The 17,115-nt window shown below is 34.8% G+C and overlaps 2 protein-coding genes across 5 annotated transcripts; both read right to left on the bottom strand.

The window, feature by feature from the left end:
• Positions 1 to 1,859: 1,859 nt before the first annotated feature.
• On the bottom strand, positions 1,860 to 9,293 carry LOC127243796 (protein FLOWERING LOCUS D). 4 transcript variants are annotated; one of them, XR_007837034.1, is made up of 6 exons: positions 7,350 to 9,293; positions 5,734 to 6,468; positions 4,781 to 4,826; positions 3,224 to 3,967; positions 2,823 to 2,943; positions 1,860 to 2,162 (listed from the first exon to the last, which is right to left on the bottom strand). XR_007837034.1 is itself a non-coding variant. In XM_051263960.1 (6 exons), the coding sequence occupies exons 2-5, from the start codon at positions 8,743 to 8,745 to the stop codon at positions 3,256 to 3,258; spliced, it is 2,889 nt and encodes a 962-aa protein (XP_051119917.1). In that variant the 5' UTR covers positions 8,746 to 8,765; positions 8,836 to 8,972; the 3' UTR covers positions 1,860 to 2,162; positions 3,224 to 3,255. The 4 variants fall into 4 exon arrangements, 3 of the variants coding, with proteins under 3 accessions (XP_051119917.1, XP_051119915.1, XP_051119916.1); XM_051263960.1 differs by lacking the exon at positions 2,823 to 2,943 and having other exon boundaries at positions 7,350 to 8,765; positions 8,836 to 8,972; XM_051263958.1 differs by lacking the exon at positions 2,823 to 2,943.
• A 1,069-nt stretch (positions 9,294 to 10,362) lies between these two features.
• Positions 10,363 to 15,442, bottom strand: LOC127243894 (serine carboxypeptidase-like). Its single transcript, XM_051264118.1, has 9 exons — positions 15,080 to 15,442; positions 13,710 to 13,878; positions 13,240 to 13,359; positions 12,941 to 13,084; positions 12,715 to 12,865; positions 12,350 to 12,438; positions 11,241 to 11,499; positions 10,938 to 11,071; positions 10,363 to 10,760 (listed from the first exon to the last, which is right to left on the bottom strand). The coding sequence occupies exons 1-9, from the start codon at positions 15,385 to 15,387 to the stop codon at positions 10,632 to 10,634; spliced, it is 1,503 nt and encodes a 500-aa protein (XP_051120075.1). The 5' UTR covers positions 15,388 to 15,442; the 3' UTR covers positions 10,363 to 10,631.
• Between the last annotated feature and the right edge of the window lie 1,673 nt (positions 15,443 to 17,115).

Below are 17,115 nucleotides of genomic sequence, written 5' to 3'. Positions count from 1 at the left end.
ATCATTTAAAATATTACATATAGAATCTATTTTTTATTCAAAATACAAAAGAATACGTGGGATTATTTATTGGCGAACGAAAAGCCAAAATTAATACGAAACAAATAGAAAAGAGAATTTGTAACTTAAGATTGAAATGTGTGGGGATCATCATTTCTATTCAAAAAAAAAACTTTCCCACATTTGATGGTTTGGACAATAATTCCATAGACAAAACTATTGAGCAAATCTTATCATTATGTAAGTGTACACTTGGAAAGGATAGACTCAAAGGACCCAAAGATGGAGAAATACATACAAACAAATAAAAAGCTACAATTGTACATTTTAATTTCATCGAACATAGACACGCGAGAAAGATCCCACAAAGTGTGGCATTAGGGGACATAGAATCGCGACATAAAGTTCAAATCCACGATGAAATAAATACAAATGCCGACATACTCGAGCTGAAGGGTTGCCGCCAACACATCGACAAGTGGATATTATATATATATATATATACATATAATTGTTAAAGATTTTGTTTTTGGAATAAAGAAAATGAAAGTGACATCAAGTCATTGAAGTACTATTGAAGATGATAATGTCTAAATTGATTAAATGGTTTTAAAACAACACAATACTAAAGAGATATATATATATATATATATATGTGTGTGAGAGAGAGAGAGATATGACAACAAAGTAGAAATTCTTGATATGATTTTTGGGCTTGAGACATTTATATCCCTACAAAGTGGAAAGAAAGACATAAGTGTATTGTAGATCTCCATTAATGTAGTGAAAATCAAATGGGAAGATACAAAAATAAATCTTTGTTATATACAATAAGACTTTAATTTAGAAAAAAAATTAAAAATAATAGAAAAATCGATGAATAGTATTAAATTTTTAAAAACATCTGCTTAAGCAAAGCCTAGGTTTTTAGGAATTAATCTTAACAATAGGTTCGGCTTGATTTTTTTCGTTACTCAAACAGTGGTTCGATGATATAATTCGAAAAGCTTTGCTTTGCTTGGAGAAATAAAAGAAATATGTATCTGCATTATTAATTTATTCGTGATACATAATTGTACCAATCCCAAAAATAATAACCCAATACAAGACAGTCTAAGTCAAACAATCCATGGCTCAACGGTTCGTCTGGCCCAATTATTTGACCGGCCCAAGCCCAAGACGGCCCATAAGAGTAATTCCAAGGTAAATATGATTGTTTAGTAGAGAAGATGTTGAGACTTTGGTGGGAAAAGTCCACATAGATATAAGATTATCCAACAGAAAGACTTTATCCATACAAAATATTGACATATAGGAGGATAAAAGTGACATTTCAGAGGCATTGGGTATATCTTTTTACCTTCTCGGGCATAGTATTCAGATTTAATAAAAATGACATTACAGTAATTCCAGAGAGATTTGAACAGACATTTTTCATCATTTTAACGTATTATTTTTCTTTCGAATTTTAGCCTTTTTGCCATATTAATCATTCAAATATTACGAGATAGTTTAGATCCTTTTTTAAGAGGTCAAGAAACCATTCGGACAAATCAATTCCGACTGACATTTCCGAGTAGGCGGTCAACGACGATTTTTTACAACAAAAATAATATATCCACAAATATCTTATCATATATGATATATGTTCCCGAATCCTATTTGTACCAAAAATCGATTTTTTTATATGGATCGATCATTCGTGATTGAGACTTTAGCGACATTTTGAGTTTTTTAAGTGCAATACGAGGGCTTTTTTTAAAAAAAACCACCTATTCTAATACTATTCTAGCCCAAGCACACTTAATTTCGAAATTACAATAAAATCCGATATGTTAGATTGCTATGGATTGTGCCACTTTTTGAGTAAATTAAGCTATGTTCTTTTAGTAATTTTTCGGCCGTATGTCCTACAGGCGCGCTCTATCAACGGTCGAGGTTCAAAAGGCGGTACAAAATTTGATTCTCGTAACATCGTTAGGATATGTAGCAACTACACATTATCAAGATAAAATCGAATGAGGTACAATCTCCAATTTGCGAGCTCAATCCATCATCATATCTCTTCCAGTTTTCAACTTGCTCGGTTTAGCATGGACACAGTCGTGGCGCAAACCCATGGTTTCCACATCCAATTCAAAATGCATTTGGTCGAGCTCCCTCTACACGAGATGTCATGAAAACAACAAATAATATTAATGGAGGATAGAATACATCGATAACTAGCCGACAAGAGGCATAGAGGGACAAATCAATACTACATTTCCAAACTAATCTCATTTCGAAAGCAAAAATACGAAAAAAGAACAACTACTACAACCTCAGATCAACACTTGCAAAACATAATGTGAGAAAGAGAAGGTAAATTTACTACCAGGGCGCTTAATAACGAGCCAAGAAAGACAATTTAGACATCAGAATCAGCAAAACCATCGTGGAACCATATCTATTCGACAAAACCATCCACATGCCTCAGTAAAATAAAAGGACTCACCGAAGGAATCACAAGCTATGCCAAAGGTCTGAATCAAATGATTATGACATACGAGAATCAGCGAAAAATTCAGTTATTACCATCCAGAATGATAAAATGATGCACAAAAGGTACCGTTAGAAATAAAATCATCATTTTCCCCCAAAAATGAGATAATCAAACTCTAAATTTTAGTTTTCGATTGAAACTGATGAAAGAGTGCCCTTTCTTAGGGACTAATTACAATGGCAATGTACTAACTATCTCGATATTCTAAAATCGATAACAAAACAATTTTAAAAAATTTAAGCACGTTGTAAAGCACTATTTCCAACATTCAACTATATACCAGAGAAAAAAATTATAAAAGGCTAGCTTTCCTCTCTTCCCATCGCTCAATTAAACCAAACAAGTCGGAATAAGTGTAATAACAGCATCGAAATGCCGCAATATGTAGCCCTGGCTCTCACCTGTCCACATCAAAAGATTTTTACCAATCAGAAAAGTCAATCCCAAAACTGAATCCAGTGCACATTTCGATTTCTCAATCACTAAAAACCGCACGAAGTCCTCAGATTTCAACTGTATTAAATTCTACACCACTCGCCATCACTATACAAGCCGCAGTAAAATACAATAACCACAAGCATCGCATGTAAGAATATCAGACTAAAGGGAAACAGATATATTCGACCATCTCACAGGAACTAGAATATATATATAAATGTAATAAGATGAGGTAGACTTTACCAGGTAAAATGCCTTCATACCAAATTTGACTCCTACAATTTTCCGGTGGAATGCCAAGTTCCAGAGTTTGAGCCCGTAGCAGGAAGCAGGTCGTTCATTATATCTTCAAATATATTGTCTTGATTAGATATAAAGCTAATGCCATCCGAAATATCCCCGGAAAAGTTTTCATTGTTAAAGTCTCCTCCAATAATCAGATTCGAGGGTGCTGGGCTGCTACAGTTGTCGACTAATCTAGTCTCGATTTCAGAAGCTGGTCCGTTACTGCAGACATAGTTTGAGGGTGCCGAAACACTACTATTCCCTTCTAATCTGCTCGTACAGTTCTGCGCTTGAATATCTAATGGTAGAGACAGGTTTCCATTAGTGTTCGAGAATCTCATCGAATTATTTTGAGGGTTATAACCTTGTACATCGCTCAATAGCATCATACCAACATTCGATGTTGGAAGTGCCGGGCTATTCGATGCATTTGACTCGGTAGAAGGAAGCGTCGAAAAATTAGTTTGAATTGAATCATGGGGTATGGTTCTTCTAATATCAGCGGCTGAGTCGGCGCCAGAACCAGAATTTGGAGGTAATTCCCGACTACTGCTGGATGCGAGCACCCGAATATTTGAGCTTGGATAAGCCAAGCCATTACTTGCGGCGAGCACTCTAGCATCGACATCTGTACCCGAATTACTGACTCTAACTGTGCTCAGAGTGGAAGACACTTTGCTGCTGCCCACAATTTTAGCTCGTCTACGGAAGAATGTGAGAAAAGATGCATCAGAAAGCGGAGAAACTAAGGCTTTGTTCTTTCGCTTTTCTTCTTTCGCACACGCTTTCTCAGAAAAATTAATATACTAAACACATTCATTATTTTTATATTTCCTATACAATTCTCTCACTAAGGATGTCAACGGGGCGGGTTCGGGACGGGTTTTGCAAGCCTCGGGATCCGTCCCGTTATAAAATATTAGGACCCAAGACCCGCCCCGCTTCAACCCGGCCCCAGGACCCGTCTCGCCCCGAAGCCTCCGGGTTCGGGGCCAACCCGACAAACCCATTTTTTTTTAAGAAATAAAATAAAATAAAATATTTTAAAATAATTTAATACTAAAAAAAATATGAACGTCAAAGTACCAAAAAATTATAGTTTTAAAAATAAGAACAATCAAATATTGACGATAGTCCGTAGTAATGGCGGTCAACAGTAATTTCGATTATAAAGAGAATTGTAGGAGAAACAAATGGAAAGATAAATTTGAGTTAGAATTAAGGTTCTATTTTATATTTAAATTTTTTTAAATATAAATAAATTATAATAATTATTAAAATATCCGGATTCAGGTCCGGGGTAGAGCGGGTTTATAGTAAAAACCCGTAACCCGCTCCGAACCAAGCTTTTTAGACCCGAACCCGCCACATTAAAACCGGGTTCGGGGCTAACCTGCCAATTTGACATCCTTATCTATACTTCACGTAAATAAAATTCTCTTTCCAAAAATCTCATAAAACAAACACACCCTAAAGGCAAAAATTGAAGAACAAAGATTTCGCCCGTTTTCATACCTAATTAGCTTTTGATTAGGAGACGAAGCTTTCAACTTGGTCAAACCTATAAAAGAGATAAGACAGTTTAACCGTTAGTTATATTCAAGTCGCAGGTGTAAAAATGATATCATATACACAATAGTCATCATCATACAATGATAGCACACTTAAATAAACTTGTCTTTAATGTCATCATTATACAATAGTCTAAAAATCACATTAGCTCCATTTATGGTTATTTTCTTCTTTCCATCGAAAATAAGCTATTTTCCATTTCTTAGCATTACGGCGAGCAACTTCTATCTCTATTACTCGAGTTCTCACACCTTCCAAAACAAGAGTGACAGCAAGAAGACAAACAAAAAGACAAATTTGAACGGAATAAAATGGCTAAGAAAAGCCCGTAGTCCAAATTAAGAAGAGGAAAGAAGAAAGATTAAGACACGAACAAAATGAATAAAAGTGAAGCAGAAACCATCTATAAATTTCTTTATAAAGTAAAACTATGCTCCCTCCATCCGGGATAATTATGTCAGTTTTCCTTTCCAAGCTATCCGCTAAACCTATGCATAAGTTCATTTATAGTAAAAAATTTATCCAACCATAATTGTATCACCTCTGCTTTAACAAATAATAACAAATTTACGACTTATTTTACTTACCTCACTATTTCTTTAACAACTCCTTAATAAATTCTACCTCTTGATTTACCTTTTACTTCTCTTTTATATTAAAATATCGTTATTGTTTAATCTCTGTGTCCAAACAAAGTAGCATAAATATCCCGGATAGATGGAATATATATATATATATATGGGAGTACGATCACAAACAGCCAAAGGAAACTGCAATTTTACTGGGAAGCCCAACAAAGCTAGAGAAAAAACCCAGCCAAGCATGCTTATCTTTATGATAATGAATTTTTACGATTAGGCTAACAATATACGTATGTTTAGGTTTAGAAAACACACCAGATGATGATGTCTTGTTAATTCGGGTGCGCCTGTGGCCACTCCTCTCGGCTTTAATTGAAGCAATTACAGAATCTGCATACGGCCCCAAACCCTTTCTTCCAATCAACTTAATCCCGATTTTCTCAAGGTAATTCAATCGACCCTCGTCGCCCCCTCTCACCTCTCTCAGATCAAGTGCTTGTTGCTTGCTTAATACCGTATAAATATGAAACTCCAGCTGCTGATTAAAGTGAGACTGAAGCTGCTCGAAAAGCAGCTTATTAGTATATTGCTGATCCGGTTTTTTCCGGTGCCCGCCAAACGTCACTCGTAGAATCGCCATTGAATCAGCATTCTTTCTTCCAAAGAGTACAGCAAAGCCACCGAATTCCAGATCGGGCTGCCTGAACAAATCTGCAAGAATCGAAGCACAAGTGTGTGCGTTTTGAGAGGGGTTTTTCTCGACTTTTAACCTCAAGGACCTAACTTTCGCGTGATGAGCTATGTTTGCGGCTTCTCTAAATCCGCTAAGAAAAGCACCGTGCATTGTTGCAGGATAACGCCTGTTTGTAGCCTCCCCGGCAAAGAAAAGTCTTCCATCTCCAACGTTTTCTGCTAGGATATCATAGTCGTCTCCCGATGCACCAACTGCAACATTGGAGTAAGAACCGCAGCTCAAGGGATCGGTGCCCCATCTTGTACATACAGTTTGGACGGGATCCGGAACTTGAATGCCTTGCGGTTCATAAATATCTGCATAATAGAGTCTAGAAATCACGTTAGATAGCACCAAACATAGGGAGGAATCGTGCTGTTAAATACTTCACGAGAGAATCAATAATCCATTACATCTTAACTTCAATAATAAATCAAATTCGATAAATCAATCCTACTGCTCTAATGCTTCCTCTTACATAAGCTAAAATGATTTACCTTCATCCTTCGGCAAGTTGTAACATAATACATTCTAATTCTTCAGTTTTCGACCATTTCACCTAAAAGCTTAACTTAGTAGGAAAATACATCATTAGTTACACATTATATCCAACTCGTCCCCTCACATTCAAGGTGGATTATCTCACACGAAACTTGCACATGGACAATTTGTCTCCGGCTTTGATACCATATTAAATGATCATTTGACCAAAAAGTTTAAGCTAATAAAGAAACAAGCCGTTAATTACATATTATATAATCTTCAAACAGTTCTTATCATTTTATATCACCATAGATGTAAACGGTACACGGTGCAAGGCTTGTGCCATGCCATGGCGTACGGCACACACTATAACTTTGCATATCCTTATTTAATCATCAAAAAAATAAAAATCATAAATAACCCTAACAATTTATATTAAAACCGTGCCTTGCAACGGACGCCATGTCGACAGCAAGTTAAGAGCAAATGATTGGAAAAACTAACACTAACGGAAGATTGTTCAATAGATTAACTAAATTTCTAAAATAATATCGAGCACACCATTCAGACATTAATGCGCGAAGATTACAATCCTAAATGCATATAATAGAACTCTAAACAATAAATTCAAGTAAAAAACACATCAATTTGCCGAAAATCAAACATTTACCATACAACATACACTTAAAAGGTACAAAAAGCAAAAAAGTCTGACCTCTAAGAATCCGAAGCACCCTTTCCACAGCATCAGTCGGCTCCATAACTTCAAACTTATAAGCAGCTTCTCCTGCCACCAAACCAATCAAAATAGGACCACCAGCTACCGTCGCATAGCTATAAAACAGAAAGAACTCGCCCCGGCGGCTCGGATGATCAGAGAGATGACCAAATGTATCGAGATGGTTCCCCCAAAACGGATAAGGAAAAAGCAATGCCACCTTATTTAACAACCCAAAACCCAACCTCCTTATCGCGTCGAGCTTCCTCTGTGGCAACTCAGGTATAAACTTTATCGAACCATTTTTCAAAACCCCTAAAGGCACAGTGCAAAGCGCCATATCCGCCTCGTAAATTTGGCCCCCGCTAACCGCAACCTTAACCCCATTACTACCGTACCGAATCGCTTGCACCGTTTTCTCGTAATGAATCGGGACCCCCTCCGCCAACGCCTGCACGAGCCGCCCATTTCCACCCGGCAAAAAACAATGATCCCCTCCCATATCGTACGGATCATCCTGATCCCAAAACGCAAGCGAAAGATTCGAAATTAAACCGGCGTTTGCGTATTCCAAATTCGCGAGATGCCAACTAAACATCGCCATTTCCTCATCGCTAAAATCCTCCCTAAAAGTCTCCAATGCCGCGCCGAGAGAAACATCTTGAGAAACCTCGCCCATCGACAGCCTCAGCTTACTCAATTTATCCAAAAGCTGATTAAACGAATTCTCGACCCTTCTATCCAAATCAGGATCGACCGGCGTTCCGTCCACTCTGTACAACGGACACTTATCCCTCACCTTATGAAGCGTAAACGACAATTGCCGCGCTAAAATCCCTAACGGATTACCTAAAGTACCCGTCAACACACTCCCCCCTAAATCAGCTGCCGCAACCATATTACTACCCTCCAATTTCTTCGTGTAAACTCTCCCTCCCGGCCGCTTTCTCCCCTCCAAAACCGTTACTTTAAATCCAAACGCCATTAATTGCCTTGCAGCGCCTAATCCCGCGAGTCCGGCTCCGATTACTATCACATTTAACGGCCGCGGCTCCGGAGAAACCCTCTCTTTTATCGCCGGCGCCACTCCGAAGTTAATGTAACCGTGCGAAACTAAGTATCCGTACGCCGTGTCCAAAAGCTTCCCACAATGCTTCGGCACAATGTCGATAAACATCTCCTTTGTTATATAAATCGATACGTTTTCACGCCACCGTCGAATTATGTGATTCCTAATCAAAATGTAGTTAACCTGTTCAATCCCACCTACTACAGACACTACCCCGTATTCAATCTCCTCCTCCGTTAAGGAATCCGCCGGAAAACCCGCCGTCAATGCGATCAACGCCTCCGACGTCGCCTCCTTATTAATCACAATTATCTCCTCCGACATATCGTCAGCTGCTTTCTTCCCTAAATTACCAGAACTCGAAATAGCAACATGATTTTTAGCCACTAAATTACTTGAATTATCCATTTGTACCTTTGCGGCCACTGCCGGAGTCGCATCGGCGCTCCTCGCCTGACCGAAAGTCGATCCCGCCGGCGAAACCCTAACATCGCCCAATCGATTGACGACGGAAGCTGAGGAGAAATTCCTCGCCGGATTCCTTGGCCGGCCGCATCTCCTCCGTTTAGGGATCGGCGCATAGAAGAAGTGATCGGAAAGTGAATTGGAACTTGAAGTGGGGTTGTTCTCCCCCGAAATGGGGGTTTGAAAAACGGTGCCACTGGAATTTGAGGGCTGGGGTAAATGGATTGTGAACTGGAGAGGATTTTCGGGCTGAATCGTGATGCGGGGATGATGATGATGAGGAGTTTCGTTTGATGAATCCATGGAAGCTTTCAGAACGGAGATCAAGATTGGAAACCCTAACGCCAACGAATTGAAAGAGGCATTTGCTTTGGGAGTGTCGTCTTGCCAATATTTGCATGTTGCCCCTTTCTGTTTCAATATTACATTTTTTATACCAAAAATTATTCTCCATTTGTCTCCTTAAAATGTATGGATGAGTTAGTTATTTTATTATTTGAACTTAAAATTAACATTATTTATTTTATATATATTTAAATAAAAATTCAAATTAATTTTAAACAACTATCAAACAATCTAAATATAGGATTGTATACAAATTTGAATCAAAAGAGGAGTATTTACTATTCTATTTGTGAAAATATCAATTATTCGATTTGATATTCGATTTCGTATTGAATTTTAAAATAATAATCGTGTTTGATTATTCGATTCAATTCGAATATTCCATTCTATTTTTTGAATATAAGTTTAACAATTTATTCAAAAATTTAATTCAAAATTTGATTTGTTTTTGTTTATTCAATCAGGATAATTAATAAAATGCAGGCATCTAGTTTTTTTGTTTTTCAATAAATTTAACTTGATTTATTTATTTACAATTAACAGTAATTATATTATATATTTATATAATAAAATTTTAGAAGTAATATTATAAATAAATTTAATTTGATTTATTTATTTATTTTGGTAAATACACGTATAAATATATATATTATATTTTTATATAAAATTTAAAAATAAAAAATTTATAAAAATTTTATTAAAATATTAATAGAAAATAATAAAATAAAAATAATAAAATTATTGATGAATAAATTTATTTCCTATAAATAAATTTAATTGGCTAAAAACAATAACATAGGTTTTGTTTACACACACTTTTACTCATTTTTGACACTATTCATTTTTCAAAGAAAAATCAAATAAAATACTAAATTTTTATTTTATTTTTCAAACTTCCAAAATTCCAAATATTGAAAATTATAGAAAGAAAGAACATAGAAAATAGGAATATAGCCATCATGTTCGTACCTAGATAGCTCAAAAAATCAATTCTATAACAGTCACCAAAGCCAGCTCATTTTTCTTGAATACATGCATATACAAATAGAATAGGTAAAAAAATAAAATAAAATAAGGAGATTACGAAAACAGTTTTTAAAAGTAGATAGTAAAAAAAAAATGATACTATAATTATCTCGGACGAAAGAAATAAAAATTTCTCATTTTACTTTCTTTAGTTACGGGCTCGAATTCGATAGAATGCCTACCCTCTATAAGAAAAAGGAGGCAAAATTAAACGACGGCAACGAAACTAGGTAATAAAAGTAAAGTATGGTCATGCAAAAATCCCCAAATTGCAAAGACCTCCGAACTCCAACCGAGCATTTAGCAAATTTTTACACCACCTGTTTTGCATCATTCATCAACCATTACTTACCTGGCGAGGATGAGAAGTCGAATCACATGGAAGAGACGAGAACCTCAGGCTCGACAACGGATTCCGCAAGGGAGCCCTTCATCCATCTCTTCAGCATCTCTAAGGCAGCTTTTGGCTGGTCCATCGGGACCATGTGCCCGGCATCGTGCACCTGTTAAAAGTGAAAATTCTATATATAATAATCTTGTGCTATTATTTCTAATTTAGAATGTCTCAAAAACTTTTTGAGGTTGTGTTTTTTTTCACTATTCATGAATTTTCCCTTCATGTGGAGGCTTTTTTGAAATGAAGTGCGTGAAGAAGAAAGGAGATGAGAAAGGACAAAAACCTTCAAGAAACTGAGAGGGCCATGGGATTTCAGCAATCCTGCTTCGGAGCCATTTACTTGGAATGGGACTTCGGAGGCTGATACGAATTCTTTCTGGCCTTTCCACTCCATTGCATCGACCCATCTTGAATTACCTGCACGATGAAATTAGATGAAAATTGTCGAAGAACTTCGGCATATGTAAAATGATACAAGTTCCTATCAGCTTAAACTTTTGGATGAAGCGGCAGTTCAAAAAAGGCCTCTAGGCAAAGAGTTTTTTTTCTTAAGAATTATATTGTCTAGTGGTAAAAGTGCGCTAACCGAGCCAATTGCAGATCAGATCATACTCTCCAGCGTAAACCAGAAGTTTCACTCCATCCTCGAGAAGAGCCGGAATTCCTACTTCAAGATTTCTCATCCAATCCACGAGCATTGCCTGGTAAACAGTGGTGCTGCACGATACAAACTCGATATCTCCTACTCCGAGAGCATCTCGGACTTGCTTCTGATTGAGGAACTTATCCAAGTTTGAGAAGTCATAGCAGAGGCTGCCCACGCACTTCTTTCTAATATCATAGTACTGCAAAGTCGTATATGGAAAACACATTCGCTTACTAAAGAGAGATCCGTAAAAGGATATTCAAGCACAATAGATAAGACACAAAAATATAACGTGCGCTTCTACTATATGCATGAGTTGTGTGTCTTTGGAATTATTTTTTGTCAAACTACATTGTATATCGACCATTTATTAACGATAGTTGTTAAAGATATATAAGCTAAAATTTCAAATTTCGATCCCTAGAAAGTGAAAGACCACTGTTTAACTGTAAATAAGAGGTTCAAGCCACAAAAGGCATGCTAGCAAGGAGTAACTTCTACAGTGTTTGTTTATGAAATTTTGTCAAAAATCTACTGTTCATCAAATTTTTTCTTTCCAAAAATATCAAATCAAACACTTAATTTTCATTTTTTATATTATACTAAAATCAATTTTACATTCAAAACATCACATCAACACTTATTTATATCATATCATACAACTATTCAAATTCAAAATTTTTACTATTCAAATTTCAACTAAAAATGCAAACCCCCAAACAAACACACCCTAGTTAACCACTCTTGAGGAAACAGATTGAATGGGACGTGAAATCTGAAATTTATGGAATATTCCTTTCACCCTTACGAAATGTAGAGATACCAGAAAAGATGCTATCATATTAACTTTCCTAAACATAAGGACCAAATACCCATTCACCATAGAAATTTGACTACATATTTTGCTAATGGCCAAACTGGTTAGGTAGATGATGCTAAGGTAAGGCAGAATGATTGATCCTACGATCAGGAAATAAAGCTAGAATTGTGAGTTAAACTAGGAAAGATATGTTTGCCATTAACTGGGAAGTCATATGTAAATTTCTCACATTAATACCACCCGCGCGGCTAATAATAGAATTGAAGATTGTTTCGCAAACTAAATAGGCCGCCAAGCAAGAGAGAGTTCCGTCAGTGCCTGAAACAAGAGAAACGGATGCTATTTAAGTCATCAAACAGCTTTGGCTAGGCACAGAAATTAATCAATCATGGAAACAAATATGCCGGTAATTAAATTAGTAGTGATGGGGAAGATTATACAACCACAACTAAAATTATATGTTAAAAATATATCAATTAAAAGATGCCCTTGGAGTAGCACATTTAGTAATTGCAGGCATGACATGTAATATTCAATCAAAGATTTCCATGTTAATTGAAATATGAAAATCGGATATTTGAGATGTCAAGTTACCGCAAAGTTTTATAGCTGTTTCACAGAGTGGAAGCGCTTTGTTGACATGCTTATGATCAGCCTCTGTAATTATTCCCATGTCAAGGGCGTAATCAGCATATGCAGCATATTGAATGGCAGGATCTGTTAGCCCGTTTCCAATAGCAAATCCCTGTGGTGTGATTCATGTAAGAAAACCAAACTAAAGCAGAAGAAAAGCCGAACATTATATACACATCGAAAATACCTTTAGATTCACATGAATTCCTTCATTTTCTTTGTTTCCCCGGTGAACACGAGCAGCAAAAGCAGGAATATAGTGTCCAGCATAAGACTCTCCAGTGATGTAAAAATCATTCTTAGCTAGTTTAGGATGCTCCTTGAAGAAAGCCTACACCAAAGGTATTTACCACTGAGGGGCTTGTGTTCACAAACATAAAAATTTCCAAAAATCACAGTAACTTCATTCCATTTTTGAGCAACAATATCACAATAAAAAGGCTATAAGTTCCCTCATAGAAAGGTGAATGAAGTAACAAAACAGACCTGTATGAAATCATATAAATCATCACTGACACCCTTTTCATCATGGCGTATATCACGGCGATCAGAACTATAGCTAAAGCCAGTTCCCACAGGCTGGTCAACAAACAAAATATTTGACACCTGAAAATCATCAAGCAATCAAGACAGTTAGTCACATGCTATCACCAACTGAATTACTGCACTAGCTTCCGAAATTTGGCATGTTAACTCCTTTTGCCACAAGTGAAACAATTGTTGGAAGTCCTCAATATTGATCAATAAAGACTCATCCCCTGCCTATTGCGAATTCAGGGGTAAAAACCATGCAAAAATCGAACCATATAACAAAATAACTAGTTTGTGGTAGAAAATTACAAAAAAAAACTAGGATAGAACAAGCACTGTTTCATAACAGTCAACATTAAACTTCATATTTTTTTCCTCAACAACCCCAACTAGTGTTAACAGAATATATTCATTAAATGAATTACCTGGTCCCAGCCATACTCATTCCGCACAAGAGATAAATTGTCAGCAATAGTGAAAGGTCCATTTTCATAGAAAAGAGCCATCTCACTGCTACAGCCTGGTCCACCAGTCAACCAGATGACAACAGGGTCACTGGTGCTGTAACGGGATTCAAAGAAAAAGTAAAACAACCTGCAACCAAAGGCACAAGTTAAGTTCAAATAGCAATGAGAAAAATGAGGGTGAACATATAGTTTTTTAGCCATTTAAAGAGAGTATTTATTACAGGGATGCATGCAGCCCACATCTAAAACGAACTTCTTAATCACAAGCTAAAAATCAAATTGAAGAAGCGTAGTGCTCTTAATGAGTCAAATTAACCTAAACTGTTCGTGTTTGAGCTCAGATTGTTTGACTCAAGCTTGGCTAATGTACATTAGCAAAAACAAGATAAAAATGTTATCTGAGTTCGATAAGCAATTGCTTAACGGCTATTTTCTAGCTCCGCACAAAGATCAAATCAGCTCATTTCATTTTAGAAAAAAACACAACTAACTAATAGGGTGTCAGTTTAATGGTACTAGAGTCTAATGCAACAAATTAAACATATCTCTACAAGGGAAATGATCAATTTATCCTCATCACAAATACATATAACACTACATAGGTTCACAAATAAGGCTTCGTTTACTTTAAAAATTTTCCAGTTTCTTTACTATGAGTCCTCTCAATTCCCTTTAAAATCATCACATCCAACACACTATTTAAACCAAAATCAAAACCAGGGGAAATAAAAAAAAGTGAACAAACAAAAAGTTTGTGCTCATTTAAGAACATAACTACCAAAACTTCATATTCGAACCTGACTAATTTATTCAAAAAAGCTTGAACAAGCCAAACTGGCCAGATTTTAAAGCTTTAAAGAAGTGTCAAGAGCACACTTAAAACAGTAATTAGATTAGGCCGTAACGAAGTTGCTAGGCCCTAACTGGCATTTAAACCTACGGTTTTCAATGAAAGAATCCTACGACTTATATCTATAAAGTTCTTGGATAAGACTGACCACACTAAATATTAGCCCTCGCCAAAAAAATCAATCAAAGCACGTACTAATATCCCCGAGCAGATATTCTAAATTTGAAGAACTGTTGTATCCGAACTATAACACATTTAAAGCAGAACACAAAGCTACAGGCAGCCATAATAAACGTGATAATTTTGCAAAGGTAGGTCAGCAAGGAGATTCTAATAAGATACAAAAATCAAATCAAGCTGAACCCTAACAAACGCAAATATCCAAAATCCTCGCACTTGCCTACCTAAGACATAGATAACAAACTGGAAATCCATATATGCATATATATATATTGTATTAACAGAGTAAGAAATACACCTAGCTCCATGAGAATGTTGAATTTTGTAGTAACCAGCATGATGACCTAATTCCTCAGCCGTCGGATCAACAAAATTCGGAAACCTAAGCGGCCTCTCCACGATCGCCGGACCGGCGAGAGATGCACTATCATCGTCAACGACATTGACCGGCAGGCTGGGGAACAAATTGAGATCGCGGATGAGCTTCTCGGCTGAGGTGGAGGGGAGGAGAGTGGTCGGCGGGCGGAGCAAAGCGAGGACGGAGGAGATCGGAAGCAGGAAAAGCGCGAGGAAGAGAGCGACGAAACTTCGGGAGAAGGAATCCATTTCTGTACGCTCACTCTAGCTCTGGTTGCTTTCCTCGCCTGCTTTGGTATTCATACGACGAAATTGACAGAAACTTTTATTTTGATTATTCAGATAATTTTCTTTGAAAAAAATAAAAAATAGTTTTATTGAACAAAAAAATAATCAACTTTAATTTTAATATTAAAAAAAATAAAAATTGTTTCACTCTAAATAATTTTAAAATATAATAACATAATAAAATAGAAATGCCTAAAATAAGTAATACAAAATATAATGACATTACAGAGAGTGAAGACATAATTGAATACGGAATTTAAGAAATTTTTATATTATATTGATAGTTAGTAAAAAGTAAGGATAAATTTTTTTTTTTTCTAGTGTAAAAAGTAATAGCACGTAATAATAATGAAAAAAATAGAGATAGTTTTACGCTGATATAATTATTTATGGAAATATAAGTTTTTATATATTTTTTATATTAAGATATTCCTCTCTTCTTAATAGAAGGGTTTCATTTTTCATTTTCGTCTGTCCAAAATAAATGTATTATTTTATAATTTAGTAATTGTTAACTTACCTAATCTAATAAATATTTTTTTAACTTATAATATATTACATAAATATCACCACATTTATATTACACAATTTTTATTATAATCAAATATAATACTAATAATTGAAAATTTACATGTAAAAAATAAATATTATTTTTTAAAATGAGACGGAACGATGGAATATATATATATATATTTTTTTTGATTTTGTGTTTCAATAGGACTAATTTATATTTTTTCTATTGATATATTTTTTATTTTTATTCCTAAGTTTTTATTAAAAAATTGTCACCAACGCCCTATTTGAAAATGCTGTTAGAATTGATTTGTTTAAAAAGTTGTCAACTTTTTTCAAAAAAATCCACCATTTTCAAGAAAAGATCCTAGCTATTTTGATATTTATCTAATTCATGTAACAAGAAAATAGAAATTCGAATTAAAAAAATAAAATATGAGCTGAAAATTTACAAAATAATATATAATAAATTAAATTTTAGTTAATATAATAAAAAAAATAATTATTTAATTTGATTATTTTGATGAGAGAGAGGAATTTTGGAATAGTAAAATTAAAATTAAAATTACACAAGTATTTTTAACTTACAATTTTTTCTAAAAAAAAAATATAGGGTTTGTTTACTTGGCTTCCCGATTAAATTTGACGTTATATTCCCTTTTTTTTTTTTCAAAATATTATTCCCTCCATCCCACGTACCATGTAGACACGGTGTTTTAACAGGGGGTATAATTAGTAGATAATTAATAGTATATTAATCAAAATAATCATTCTATAATATAAATAATTATAAATTAAGATTAAAATAATTAATTAGTTTAATTACAATTAAAAAATAAATTAAAAAGTTTAAAATGAGATTAAAGTGTTTAATTATTTTAAAAAAAAAAAAAGTGACATAGAACGTGGGACAGACAAAAAGGCAACGTCAACATGCTATGCGGAAGTGATAGAGTATTACATCCTATATAATCTACTCAAAATTTATTTAAAATATTTTATTTATATCGCTCTTCTAATAAACAAATATACTTATATATATTCAAAATATTTCATTTAATTATAAATTAATTTATATTACATATAAATAAATATTTATATTTTTTATTTATTTTTATTATATAAAAATTTTATTCAATTATTTACAAAATGATATTTATATTACATATTTTATTA

Source organism: Andrographis paniculata, unplaced genomic scaffold (genome assembly GCF_009805555.1).
Source record: "Andrographis paniculata isolate CXL003 unplaced genomic scaffold, ASM980555v1 Contig98END, whole genome shotgun sequence".
NCBI lineage: Eukaryota > Viridiplantae > Streptophyta > Magnoliopsida > Lamiales > Acanthaceae > Andrographis > Andrographis paniculata.
The sequence above is the reverse complement of the archived record's forward strand: the minus strand, read 5'-3'. Positions and strand labels throughout refer to the sequence as shown.

Coding starts and splice junctions, on each gene's coding strand:
- LOC127243796 (XM_051263958.1), bottom strand. CDS start 9,189: ATGGATTCATCAAACGAAACTCCTCATCATCATCATCCCCGCATCACG. Junction 6,469..7,349: donor GGTGCTTCGGATTCTTAGAG/GTCAGACTTTTT, acceptor TCTATTATGCAG/ATATTTATGAACCGCAAGGC. Junction 4,827..5,733: donor TAACAAGACATCATCATCTG/GTGTGTTTTCTA, acceptor TCTCTTTTATAG/GTTTGACCAAGTTGAAAGCT.
- LOC127243894 (XM_051264118.1), bottom strand. CDS start 15,387: ATGGATTCCTTCTCCCGAAGTTTCGTCGCTCTCTTCCTCGCGCTTTTC. Junction 13,879..15,079: donor CAACATTCTCATGGAGCTAG/GTGTATTTCTTA, acceptor CTTTGGTTGCAG/GTTGTTTTACTTTTTCTTTG. Junction 11,500..12,349: donor GCCGCGCGGGTGGTATTAAT/GTGAGAAATTTA, acceptor ACGACTTTGCAG/TACTATGATATTAGAAAGAA.